The sequence below is a fragment of the Mya arenaria genome, chromosome 10 (assembly GCF_026914265.1).
Source record: "Mya arenaria isolate MELC-2E11 chromosome 10, ASM2691426v1".
Classification (NCBI taxonomy): Eukaryota; Metazoa; Mollusca; class Bivalvia; order Myida; family Myidae; genus Mya; species Mya arenaria.
In genome coordinates this window covers 23128936-23143853 of record NC_069131.1, presented here as the reverse complement: position 1 = coordinate 23143853, position 14918 = coordinate 23128936, and the positions used below count along the sequence as shown (strand labels likewise).

The window sequence follows — 14918 nt, the reverse complement described above, 5'->3', positions numbered from 1 at the left end:
GAGAGAGAGAGAGAGAGAGAGAGAGAGGGGGGGGGGGGGGAGGGAGGGAGGGAGAGAGAGAGAGAGAGAGAGAGAGACCACTTTGACATTAATGAAAAATGAAATATGACTTCTCACATAAACTACGAAAAATAAAAAAATAAATGCAGAATTGCTGTTACCTGCATATGATGCACACAATTACCCTCGTACTGTTATATATATATATAGACCATCATGACATTAATGAATAATGCAATCTACCAGTGCACCATATCATGGCATACATACGTACTGTAATGATTTGATAACAGTCGGCTGAATTGTTCCAGACCTCAGATCAGATGGGCGTAATGATAAATAATGAATGCCAGCCAGAAATGCTTTTCATGAAACTCACTGATCATGGAGGAGTGCTAATCTATGACCATTCTGCTCTATTATTCGTATGGTTAATTAAAGCTGCACTCTCACAGATTGACCGTTTGACAACTTTTTTTTTATATTTTTTGTCTTGGAATGAGCCAATTTTTACGTAAATATCTGGAAAGCAGATTTCCAAGTTTTTTTTTTAAAAAAACGGACAATTTGTGAGAGTGCAGCTTTAACACCAGAACGTAACAAAACCTTCTATAAAATAATGGCGCTTGGTAACTTCTGGCATTCACTCCATAACATCAATAACTATCTGAGGTGAGTTTCATGAATTGTATTTTGATCTATGTTTATATTGTTTAAACTACAACAACAACAACATCCTTTAATGAATTAGCGATATTAAAGGTACTCGCTCATGTTTTTGGACCAACAGTTGGTTTTCGAGGTAATGCATATGAAAACACTTATTTCATCGTTATTTTCTCCATGATATTGCAGAAGAAAAAAAACAGTGTTAGTAAAAGAAAGTATTTTGGTTCTAGTGGGGTTCGAACCCATGCCTGTAAAGTCAAGAAAATACTACGGACGCTTAAATCACCGAAAGCCACCGGGACTATCTCAAAAGTAGTTTTGTTTGTTTGTTTGTTTGTTTGTTTGTTTGTTTGTTTGTTTCTTTCTTTTCTTTCTTTCTTTTCTTTCTTTCTTTCTTTCTTTCTTTCTTTCTTTCTTTCTTTCTTTCTTTCTTTCTTTCTTTCTTTGGGTTTATCAAGGTCTGCCCGCACCCATTGGCCGTTCATTACGGCCCAGCCGTGACCCCATCACGACTTAAATTGTGTTTAAATGCCATAAGTGACATGAGATAGAAGTGACAGCAATTCGCAGTCAAATCCAGACATTGGAAGACTTGAAGAAACAGAGTGAGATACAAGAGATCCGGGTGCGAAACCCTACCTCTTTGCGAAGAGACCTCTTGGTTCTTTAACGTGCTCGGTGTAAAGCACCGAGAACGGGGTACAACTTTCCTGGGTTGAACCAGTATTGAGTATACCACTTTTCCAAGCATTACCCTTTTAATGCCGAACGCCAGGCAAGGGAGCTACTTGTACCAACTTTTAACGTCTTTCGTAATGACGCGGCCAGGGATCGAACCCACGACCAACCACTCCGCAGGCGGACGCCTTAACCTCTAGGCCACGGAGACGGAAAAGCCTAAAAGTAGATAGTTTTTCCTTCTAAAAAACACATTGATAACTTCACGTGATTTTGTCAATCAGCCAATCACGCAACAACAAAGCTGTAATAAAGTGATAAATAGCGTCGTAAACGATCATGAAAATTGTGGTCTTCAGTGACGATATTTGAGCAAATTTCAACATTGCTTAGTTTTAACACTCCTAATGATTTGCCACACTTTATTTCGTCATACACAAAAGATCGTTTTACAAGAAAAACTTGAGCGAGTACCTTTAAATCGCAACATCAACACAAAGTGCACAGTAAAACAATCATACGATGCTATAAAATATATCAGATATTGTTATGAAACATTACTAGTAAATGTTTTGGAAAATATTTGTGTAGACAATTCACCTACATTTATCATACATATATATAAGGAGTTTCCAACTATATTGTGCATCACATTATTCAATAATTTGCAATAGGACAACAAACATGTTGTAGTGAGTTCAGAATATCTATGACTGCGAGGTAGTGGTACAGGAGGCACTATTGGAAATATTTCGCATAGCTTAACAAATGATACATGAATATCATGAAAAAGATTGTATAACTCATTAACTACTGATGCGGGGTAAATAAATTATTATTCCTACTAACCCGACCGACTTTATTTATTCCTCCCGACGCCAAACGTTTTTGCCGAATATGAATTGTTTTTCGTAATTTTCTATGTTTATTTGCATTTTTTGGGTGTACATGATAAAATTTGACCATTTTATATTTAAAATATTATTTTATTTTATAAGAAAATAGTAGTTTACTATGATATAGGTCGGCTGGTCCCGATTCTCATTAAAAACGAAAAAGGAAAACGGAGTTTTGCCTTCATACGTGTATCTAACGTACTTTTTTGAAAATGGTAATCATAGGAAACAAAGAACTGTTGTCTTTTGGCCTGATATGTATTCTCCATAGCATGACTCAGTTTTTATCAAATTGCTTAGCTTAGAAAACGTTATGAATGAAACTCCTATCGTATAACTTGTTCTTGATAGCTTAGGTTCATGGACTGTTAATACATGTGTACATGGAATATAGAAAATAGCAGACATTTGTATGACCTAATATGTGTTAATAACTCGGATAAAAACAATATGTCGAAGTGACGAAGTATGCTTTTGCTCTTTAAATAAATTCAAATAAGTTTAACCACTTTTATTTACAACAAATAGATACATTTAATGAATTATACGTTCATGAACTACTGCACAACATCTGAATATCTGTTGTAAAAACAAACATTATTGAGTTACCCTACTCCGGCAATTATCAGATGCACAGCCCAGTAGTATCTTGCTAACAGCATGAGACATACACAAGAGAGAAAAAAACTCATTCGTATCTGCCTAGTAAACAGGTCTCCAGAATTTTTACGAGTGATATGTATTACACATATGTTTTCTGGTATCTTCTCCGTGGTTAATCATGCGTTTTCACAGGGTTATAGACCAGGTAGGCTTGTCTGCTGGCGCTATGTTTACCTGCACCGATAGATCGCTTTACCGATGTTCAAGAATCACAGCCAACACGGAGAATCTTAATATGGAACCTATGTGCACATAGAGTGATGACGTAGTACTCAGGAATTCAGAGAAAATATGTCTGCCTACCATGAAGTTACACAAGTTTTGTGTGGATTTTAATTAGTGAATTAGAGAAGTTTGACTTCCGCGGTTTAATAATTTTGTATATAAGGAGTTGTATTTTTGTGATTTAGTGATAATATTGTACAGAAGGATTGTTTTTCAATTATGAGTGAGGAGGAGAAAGAAAATACGCCGGCTGTGTGTGAACGTTTTGAGGCCCAGGCATGGAGAAAAATATGCAAGAACTGTTTTCAACCACCAGACAAACATAGCGCTTCTGCAATTTCGAATGGGCACCAGGAGGTATCAATACAAAAGGACACGAAAGGCGCGGCAGCTACATCGATAAAAGACAAATATGAACAATTAGAACGTGAGAAAGATCAACCTCGAGATTTACCTCATACTTTGCCGAGGACAAAAGGCAAAGGAGGCTTGGCCTCATTGACAGAAAAGTACAATGAGTTGGACATGAAAAGCGGTAAACTTCCGGCCAGTCCTTCCGGAAACATTCCACCTCCTGTATTTCCAAAAACATTCAAAAGGGATGGCGATGGAGGGCTTCAAAAGTCGAAATTTGGTTCTGTTGAAAATATCAGTATCACTGACATTGACACTAAACCGTCAAGTAGCATCGGTATTAAGAATAAGTTTAAGTTTGGTTCTATGGAAAACATATCAGATCATGGAAAAAAGAAAGACGCAAGTCATATAACCATAAGCACTTCAAAATTTGGTGGTTCTAGTGAAAACATATCAGGGTCAAAAGCTAGTGGTGCTCCTTCAAAGGACAAATCTAACTTATTAAATAAGCTTGATGCCTTTCAAAGTGAACTAAAATCTGGTTCTGCATCCAAGGCAGGCCCGACTGTTATACACAAGCAAAAAGATGGTAATGTGGAAATAATAAACTTACCCCCAAAAGGTGAAAAAGATTCTAAAGGAATTAGAGGTGATATTAAAGATAAATCATCTTTAACGCTTGACATTAAGGGTACAGCAAGCAATAAAACTAAGGAAGGTGAAGAAAAGGGAAAAATTGGCTTTAAGTCTGTCTTTGAAATAAAGTCACCGGTCCCTGAAAATGCAACTCATAAATCTCCAAGAGATCTTTTGTCACCAACAAGAAAAGTTGACAAAACAATTGAACATAATAAAACTGAGGAAGAAGTTCCTAAGAAAGGATTATTAGGGAAATCTCAGGATCAGCTTAAACATCTTTCAAAAGATAAGGACGATACGTCAAATACATTGGACAAAAATAAGTTTAACTTGAAAGATCAGTTGAAATCACCATCACATGATAAGAGTCTAGATAAAGGCCCCTTATCGAAAATTCAGTTGAGAGATCAACTTAAGTCACCATCACCGGACACTGATAAAAGTCCATTGTCAAAGTTTAAAGACAGACTTCTGTCCCCAACTGCAGAAAAAGATAATCTTTCATGGAAAGACAAATTAAAATCTTCACCAAAAGAGTCAAGTACTGATCTTAAACATCAGTTAAAATCACCCTCTCAAACGGCAGATAAGAAACCTGATTTAAAACCAGAAATTAAACAGGCAGATACAAAGCAGTCCTCTGTTGCATCATTTAAAGATCAATTAAAATCAAAATCTGAGAGGCAAACGTCATCGGAAAACACTGAATCTCCAAAGTTGACAGACTTAAAAGGACAATTAAAACCAAAGACAGCCGTAAATGAAAGAGTAATAGACACCAAACTTGGTGAAAAGGATGACAAAAAGAAAGGTTTTAGTTTTAAAGATCAGCTAAAGTCTAATAAAGAACAAGAAGCAGATAAAAGCAAGACTAGTTTTAAAGACCGAATTAAGTCTCCTATGAAAGATATTTCAACTGATCACAGCACCCCTACAGACAATAGAAGCAAAGTGTCAAGTTTCAAAGACCGATTAAAATCTCATGGAAAAGAGGAAGAAAAACATGATGATAAGAAAACTCCATCAACACTAGACAATAAGAAAGCTGCGTTTAATATTAAAGATCAATTAAAGTCAAGTAAGAGTGACAAAGACACATCGAAGGATATAAAAGACTCTTTGTGCTCTACTCAGGAAAAACGAGGTGTATTGAATTTTAAAGATCAGTTGAAATCGTCAAAGTCAGAACATGACAAGACAACTGATAAGCCTAAAACGTTGTTCGAAAAGAAAGATTCGGATAAAACAGCGAAACCTTTTGAACTTAAAAGTCTTAAAAAGTCAGATGACAGTGACAAAGCAAAGCCAGACGAAAAAGCTAAATTCCATTTGCCGGCTCTCAAATCAAAGGAAAAGGACAGCAAGTTTGGCAACAAAGATCTAAAAGATGTACCAGAAAAGAAAGACTCGACACTTAAAAATAAGTTTGAAGTTCCAAAATTAAAAGAAAAGGAAAGCAAGTTTGGGGCAAAAGTTTTGAAAGATGTATCAGACAAAAAAGAATCGGAACCTAAAAACAAATTTGAAGTGCCGAAGTTGAAATCTTCTAGATTTGATAAGTCTGAAACAGAAAAGAAGACAGAAAAAGATGAAAAACCTGAGCCAAAAACATTGTTCGGAAAAGGTGCATTCAAAACGCTAAAGGCAAAAGACAACTCTATTAATGACAGCAAAGTCAATACTAAAACTGACAATAATGTCAAAGTGGTTGACAAACATGAAGCGACACTAAACGATAAAAACCAAAAGACAATTGAAAACACCACAGTTCGGAAAATAGATGACCTTACCAGTGATTTTCCTACTGAAACGAAATCTACAGGAACTCACGAAAAAGGGTCTGATGTTGACAATGAAAAGGACAATAACAAACCGCAGCTGTCAGATATCAGTAATAACAATTTCGAACGAATTTCGACTGATACTGATACAAGTACCTCCGAACTTTCGGACAGTAAAGGTAAAAGCGAAGCATGCGCACAGACGAGCTCGCAGGATCAGGAAAAGTCACCTTTACATGTGGATACACAGGTATTTACCAGCAGTCGGAGCAAAACCGCGGGAGTCAGTTCACTGGCAGACATTGATAGTGTAGACTCAACTGACGCTGATAACAAGCATATTGAACTTTCGGGACTTGAATTTATTAAGAGTCCATTGAGTGATAGTGGTATAGGAGGTGACAGTTTAACACAGAATGGCGACATTAGTGGAACCGAGAAACCGAATAGCGTACATGTGGATAGAAAGCCTACGGTTGAATTTAGTGAGGATGAAATTAAAAAGCTAAAGGAAGAGTTGATTAATATGACAGAACGGTGTCAAAATCTAGAAAAAGAAAATGAAATTTTGTCAGATGGTCTCAAAAAGAAGGAAAGCTCGCTCCAAGAAGAAAAACAACAAGTTGAAGACACTTTAAAGGATCTTCGAGAACAGCTGACCTCAATGCAAGGTAAATGCAGCAGACTTGAAGCTGACAATCTTAACTTGCTAAATGATAAAGGCGCTGTAAAGGAACCGTCGTCCAACAAACCGGATACGGATGAAAGGATGGACGAGGGTGGTGACGAGCGAGGGTCGGCTGCGACTGCGCAGCTTATGGAAGATATGATAGAGGAAAATGAGGCGCTGAAGGATGATATTAAGGAGCTGAAAGCGGAAATGGAAGAGATGTACGACAGTTTCCGGGACCAGGAGGCCGAGGAGTTCAGAGAACTGCAAAAGGTGGGTGGTTTAATAACTACTTATATAAGCATGCAGCCAGTTGTATGAAACTGGATAACTTATTTTTAGGTTATGTTTTTGCTAGTTTGAACCAAAAAGGCAAATTGGTAGGTCAATAGTTATTATTGGATAAATATTGACCAATCAAATAACATTTTGGCAAACTTTTGGCTTACCATTTTTACACAATAAGCTGCAGAAATTATGCCCAAAAATCGCAATGCTGGCTTTTAAGTTTTAACGTTGTCACACCATCAAAGTAATGGCAAAACAATACACTGTAACGAAATGTACACATAAACAGTACACTTTAAAATAAAAACACTGTTTAACAAATTCATTGTAAAACTGTAGCTGTAATACAGAATAATAATACACTTTTAATCAGTACACTGTAACACATTACACTGCAGAACAACACACTGGTAAACAATAGACGGGTAAACAATACACTGGTTAACAATACACTGTAAACCAGTTCACTGTAAAACGATACACTGGTAAACAATACACTGGTAAACAATACACTGGTTAAAAATACACTGTAAACCAGTTCATTGTAAAACAATACACTGGTAAACAATACACTGTAAACCAGTTCACTGTAAAACAATACACTGGAAAACAATACACTGCAACACAAAACATTGTAAAGCAATACACATGAAAACAATACACTGTAATTCGGTTAACTGCATAATAATACATTGCAAAACAATACGAGTAGATTTTTGTCGCTGTGGAATAATAGGACTGTCCAACTTCTTCAGCACCATGTTGTTGTTTTTAAACCTGGCTAAAACCATATAAATGATACACATTTATTTAAATGAAATGATACCAGTATTAATGTGTGGGGTTACCGGGCATCATTTTCATTTAGAATGAAAGCCAAATGGGTGATGAAACGCATAGATGTATGACAAATATATAATCAAATAAAAGGCATTGCTTTCATTGTGTGGGACCGTTTCTTTTTATTTCTGAACTATAAATTTTCCCAGAATATCTTAGTTTTAAGCGTATAAGACATAAATATGCTCATGCAAAAGTCAACGACTTGCCTTTCAAGAACTATACAAGACACGAAATGACATAATTATAATAATTATATGTTTACGTTATTCAATAAAAAAAATGTGAGGTTGTTGGTATGTACTTAAACAAAAAAATGGTTTGATGCGACGCATTTTTGTGTAGGTACATACTTACAATCTTTAACCATCACGTTTTAATTTTCTCCCACCTCAGATAAGTAGATCCATTAATTTAACCATGCTAGAATATAAGTATCTTCCATGGCCGAGAGTGTAAGATAGGTTCATTCCGACCCGAGCGTAGGGTGTTTTTCGGAAACGAGGTTCACCGAGTTTCCGCAAAACACCCTTCGCGAGGGTCGGGATGAACCTATCTTACACGAGCGGCTATGGTAGATGCTTTTTCTCCCACCTTAGTTAAACAAAATTAAGTAAAAATGTATTTTTTGCTGGAACTCTTTTGTGCTTAGTGAAAATAATTGCGTATGGATATGCGATAGTACTTGGTTGTCATGGATAATCACGCAGTGATCCAGTTAATGTTAATATTCAAATCGGTCTTTTTAAATAGTTCTAAGGAGAATGAAGCATTATTTCTTGAATGGTGCGTGAAAACTGTTTTATGGTGACATTTGAAGAGAGAAATAATTAATTAGCGTTCTAAATATTACCATAAGACAAGATATTTCCTTGATGCTACTGAAGACAGTCTTCAACAAGGTAGGTAATTACATTGTGGTGACTACTAAAAAGGAGTTCCATACGGGCATTTTATCTTCGCCCGTGGGCAAGATAAGAATATCTAGCATGGTTAAATTATTGGATCTACTTATCTGAGGTGGGAGAAATTCTTATCTTGCCCATGGGCGAAGATAAAATGCCCGTATGGAACTTCTTTTAATGGTCACACATTGTAATTACCTCCCTTGTTGAAGACTGTCGTCTGTAGCGCATCATGGAAACCTTGTCTGGTGGCAATATTTAGAACGCGAGTTAATTATTTCTCGCTTCAAATGTTACCAGAAAACAGTTTTCACGCACCTTTCAAGAAATAATGCTTCACTCTTCTTAGAACTATTTAAAGACCGATCAGACCATTTACATATTCTGAATCACTGCGCGAATATCCATGACAACCACGAATTATTGCATATCCGTACGCAATTATTTTCACTAAGCACAAAAGAATTCAGGAAAAAAATCATTTTTACTTAATTTTGTTTAAATGAGGTGGGAGAAACAGCATCTACCATAGCCGCTCGTGTAAGATAGGTTCATCCCGACCCTCGTGCAGGGTGTTTTGCGGAAACTCGGTGAACCTCGTTTCCGCAAAACACCCTACGCTCGGGTCGGAATGAACCTATCTTACACTCTCGGCCATGGAAGATACTTATAATCTAATACTATTTCGTAAACTACCCACTTACTGGGCCAGCCACTTTTCATATACTGCTTCACTTGATTTAATTAAATAAAAACGGATGACAACTGATTTACTTAACTTAATGTATTGGACAACTAGAAAAATTGCCTTCTAATTGGACAAAATATACTGTTAACCAGTAAGAGTGTTTGAATCTCAATGCCACTTGACCAGATCAAAAACGTACGTTTGTAGGCATTGGGGCACACCGATAAATACTATTTCATCATAAATGCTATGTTGAACCCAGGAACTGATTTACATTTGAAGGGGCTTTCGATGCCCTTGTCATATTTAATTTTTTTATACTATTAACAACGAGCTACGTTGTATTAAATATTCACAGCGCATAGTTCCGTTATCGGCTCTTTAGGCTTCTTTTAATGGCACAAATGCAGATAACAAAATAACAGACAAACACATTAAAATGACAGCAGACACAAAAGCAAACTGTTCGTGAGGTGATGGTGGTTGTGTGAATACGTCTGGTACTAGTCACTTGCTGATCCGCCCCCCCCCCCACTCGCCCCCTTCAACTTATACTAAAATGACACATAAACAAACTGGTCGTAGGGTGATAGTGGTTGTAGTGATGTTGGTACTAGCGGATCCGTCAAAGTGTTATTTCTAGAAAGGAAAAAAAATACCATAAGCCAAAAAATGCAACATTTCTGACTAGAAATTGTAAAAAAAAAATTCTTAGAGTAGCCCCACACCCGAAGCCAACACTTTAAACCAAATAGATTTCGTTTCTGGGGGAGGGCTCGAATAATGTGGATTGTATACATGACGTTTTCTATAAAGAATGGTAATAGATGCAAACATCTTATACAATAGAGAAAAGGGATCTTTAATAAAAGATATGTCATAAGAACAATGGCTCTAGATCGTTAAGTGTCTCATTCATTGCATTGATAGGCACCCAATTCTATAATCGGGACACCTCGGCCATTTTCTTTCGAAAACAAACTCGAATGCATATGGACGGTTTACAATGTCATAAATCGTTCGATTTACTGCCTGACTGCAAGACGATCGCGTAGAAATATCAATTTAGCAGTTAAACCTAATGACTTAACTCTTAGGAATATTAATTTTATTCACTTCACTGGGAATAAATTTTTGAATCAATTAGTAATAAAAAATGGCACGTTAAAACACTACTTTTACTTAATATTAATATTATGAATTTTACGAACTACTTCTACTTATGCACCGGCATTCATCCGAGGTTGTGTAAGATGAAAATAGCAATGCACCTCACATCCATTGCCAGTTCCAGTCCGTCAGACTTTATTTTGCTTTATCGATTAATGTATTGACGTTGTGTACCGGAAATTCGTTAACTTGAATAATCATCATTTTTAGATATGATAAGGTACTCTAAAAAAACACTATCTGATTAGTAAGTCCCCAATTACAGTAAGGGATATGCGTGCCTAATCACATTAGTCTGTTAGAGCAATCTTGACGAGCATCCGCCAGATTGCTTCTGGATACACAGACTAGCTACGTGGGCCATAAACTATCCTGCTAGGCATACCAATACCTTCCATGTAATGACTTTGATTGCCACATACACATGAACTTCTGTTCTGACAGAATTTTCATTATTTTCGCTCTACGTGACGCACTGCAAACGTATTGTCTTTGATTGAGATTTCACTGTCAAAAAGTATTTTATCTTACTTTCACTTGAAATTTATTTGTCATGCTTCCGTTCGTTTCGTCTTTCGATGGATACACTTTTCTGGGCTATTCGTGTCTTCTCAGGTGTTCGATAAGGAGTAAAAGACGTAAAACATCTCTTTTTGAACACTGAGAATCTAACTACTTTGGGAGTTTTCAACACATAAGCGCGTGTTGTTTTTTTTGCAGCGGCGACGCTGGTCAACATTTTCTGTTCGTGTATTGACGGATTTCTTTGTCACTGCGGTCTTGTGTGTGATTTTCAGTATTTAACGTGAGGTTCGTTCGCCATCTTAATCGGGACATGGTGGAGTTCAAGTCCGCGCCTGAACTGGAACATTCGTTAACTTTAAATAACGATACACATCACATACCATGATTTGTGATCATTAGCGATTGTCAGAACCAAAAAAGAATCCTCTCAAGGCTAAACAATTGCGCATAATTTGGTTGCAGTTCACCAAAATGTGGGTAATGTGCTTGCAATTAACCAAATTGGGAGTTAAAGAACAAAAAAATGGTCATAAAACAGTTGAGGTCGAATAGCAATGATGTCTGGAAAATAGGAATTTATACATGCAAGCACAGTTACAACATGTCGAGAAAATACTAAAATTTGTTGAAAAAAGCAACACATTTGAAAACATTGCCTCCCAAGCCACAATATATTCAATTACTTTTTTATCTTTAAACTGTTACGATACAAAACTAAGATGTCGATCGAAGAATATATATTTTTCACCACACACCGAACGCATACATTTTTCCAAATTTCAGTAAAGAAAAAGTCCACTTGCCAGGCAAAAGTTGGTACCTGAAATCGGTACTTTTCATCCTAAATTCGCCATTTTGTTTGCCATGACACATTTTTTCTCACTTAATGTTTGCATGAAACGAAATTACGTCCCCCTTGTTTAGTAAGGGTGGACGGAGGCGGCAAATACATGTAGACGTTCGGACTATCCAACAAGCCCTTCCAACACATAGCTCTTTTTTAAGAACAGGTGAGCGATTTAATCTTACTGGGACACACCTAAAATCATATTCTTTTGTATATCCTGACACCAAATCAGAATAAGATTTGTGAAAATCTAGATCAGATTTATTTGCATACAATATGATTTTAGGGTTTTCCAAGAGTACCATTTAGGCTCTAAATCGCTCACCTAGCCTCAAACCACAAGTCGTTGTACGCGTATGATCTAATATTAGGCCAATGTAAAGTAATTGCCAGATTTGCATCACTTTTTTAAATTGGGGCGGAGTCGACATCTGTTTTCTTAGATGCCTGTTTCACCGTTGAATGTCGATGTGTTCATGCTCTTTCTTATTATATCAAGTACCATATGCATGTGTTTCTAGACGAACCACGAACACCAATGTAACAATTTTTTTACATGTCAATGTTTACATCGACACCGGCTGGTAATAATAAACGCCGTTTCCGGACAGTACCGGACCCATTCGGAGCTCCTCGGCCATTTTTTCAAAAACAACCTCGGATGTATGCCGGTACATCTGTTGAAGTAGTCCGTATTTTTTGAATAAAAGCATTAATTAAATGTAGTGTTTAAGAGTTGTATTCATTGCTCTCAGTTTAAATTGATTGCTAGTGAAGTGTATTATTGCAAACATAATTACGATTCCCAAGGGTTAAGTCATAAATTTTAACTATTAAATAAGATTACTACGCGATCTATTTGCAGCGGACTTAAACGTACCACTTTTTAAGTATGTAAACCGTCCATATACATCCGAGGTTGTTTTCGATAAAATGGCCGAGGAGTTCCGAATGTACCGGACCAATACGCAGTTCAACATTTTTATTTGAGTCAATAACATTTTAGGGGCTGCGGAAAAAAGAGGGGGCAGCCGGGGATGAAAATCTAGCAATAAATTAATAGTCACCTTATTCCATTTTATATCCTAATTTAGGAGCTAGATTTCACAGCAAAGAACTGCCGCATCCTGCAGTTCAAACTCCGTAAGATGGAACGGAGAAACGAGCAATTGGAGTCAGACCGAGGGTCTATCGAGGACCGGATGCGCAGCCTCCAAAGCCAGTTCGCCGACAGGGACGCTGTCGCCCATATCCGATCACTCGAGGACGAACTCAGGGTTTGTGAACGATGTTTTAGTTTTTAAAAAGTGTATGTTTTATCTTGTGGCTTTGGATTGAAATGAACTTCCTACTGTCAAAAGTTATATGGCAAAATAAGAGTACTGTCCGTTAAAAGTATGTTAAGTTAAATCTTTATATGAGTATGTTTACATCACTGTATTGCTCGCTCTGGCTGTATATTATTTTTTTCAACAACAGAATGCTAAGTATGTTCAGACATTGATCATTAACCTGATGTTTTACAGCTCACTTCTTTTATTTTAATACAAATTTTAACTAAATATATATTTTACTTTAAAGGATAAAACCAATCATAATTGGCAGACATTTATCATCCATATATAAGATCAATAATGTAACATTTTCGAAAAACAAAACCAATTTGTTTGCATGTCCGTCTGTTCTTAGATGTCGAAGGAGATGGCTGTCCGTCTGCACGATGAGCTGGACGTCATTGAAGAGCGGCGGGGCAAAGTTGAGGAAGAGAATCGCCATCTTACGGAACTCCTCGAGCAGGCAGACCGGAAACAGTTCAGACTCGAGTTGGAGGTGGATAAACTCAGGGACAAGGTCAGTAGACAGGAAACCGTGGTACATGGTCAGTAGGCAGTAAACGGTGGTACGAGGTCAGTTGGCAGTTAATGCAGGTTTGAGGTCAACAGAAAGACGAGATCAGTAGGTAGTAGAATGCTTCACAAGGTCAGTAGGCAGTAAATTGTTCGAGGAGATCAGTAGGCAGTAAACTTGTTCTTGGACAGTGGGTAGTACATTGCTGGACAACGTTATTGTACAAAACACTGTTGTTCTTGGTCCATGGGTTGTTAATTGATGTTCAAGGTAAATAGGTACCTTAAATTTTTATACAAGGTCAGTGTATAACAAACTCTTACCATCGGTCAATTGGTAGTACACTATTTGACAAGATCAGTTGCATTCGGAACTCCTCGGCCATTTTGAACGCAAACAACCTCGGATGTATTTGGACGGTTTACATACTCAAAAGTGGTACGTTTAAGTCCGCTGTAAATAGATCGCGTAGTAATTTTATTTAGCAGATAAACGTTATGACTTAACTCTTGGGAATCTTAATTATGTTTGCAATAATACACTTCACTGGCAATCAATTTGAACTTAGATCAATAAATACAACTCCAAAACACTACATTTAATTAATGACATACTTAAAAACTACTTCAACTGATGTACCGGCAAATATCCGAGGTTGTTTTCGATAATAATGGCCGAGGAGTTTCGAATGTGGCTAGTAAATCGAAGGGACAGGGCTAGTGGGTTTTTAAATTGTTGTCTGGGTCAGCAGTTTGTCAATTGCTTTTCTTAGTCAATGGGTAGTAACTTGTTGTTCTACGTCAGTGAACAGTAAATTGTTGGACAGGGGGTAGTATGTAGTACACTTCTATTCTGGGTCAGCGGTAAGTACATAATTGGACATGTTCATTGGCCACTTAAAGTATGGTAACAGGTCAATTGGTTTACACTGAAAATAGACAGTAAATATGTATACAAGGTAATGGGCATAAGATCATGTTGCGCAAAAATGTTCGACAAAATCGTAGTTAAATCGAGTGTTGAATTTATAATGTGAAAGTGGAAGAAAGCATTTACCTTCATACATGGAATTATTTGATTAAATACAAAAAAAAACTTTGATGTCGCATGTCTACGGGGACCGATAAAACATGGCTTCTGTTTGAAGCTCAATGTGCAGTATAAGCAAACTTTCCGTGTTGGTATTCATAAAACATCTTAAGTCATTTCCTAACTTTAGTCATTTTCTT

The 14918-nt window shown here is 36.9% G+C and overlaps 1 protein-coding gene across 1 annotated transcript in view; it reads left to right on the top strand.

Annotated features, from left to right (window-relative positions):
- The first annotated feature begins 3047 nt into the window (after positions 1-3047).
- Positions 3048-14918, top strand: part of LOC128206049 (uncharacterized) — a 208400-nt gene continuing 196529 nt past the window's right edge. The window contains exons 1-3 of the mRNA XM_052908182.1: positions 3048-6851; positions 12936-13118; positions 13531-13692. Coding sequence (XP_052764142.1) covers positions 3351-6851; positions 12936-13118; positions 13531-13692 — 3846 coding nt within the window. The 5' untranslated portion in view covers positions 3048-3350. The remainder of the gene's footprint in view (positions 6852-12935; positions 13119-13530; positions 13693-14918) is intronic.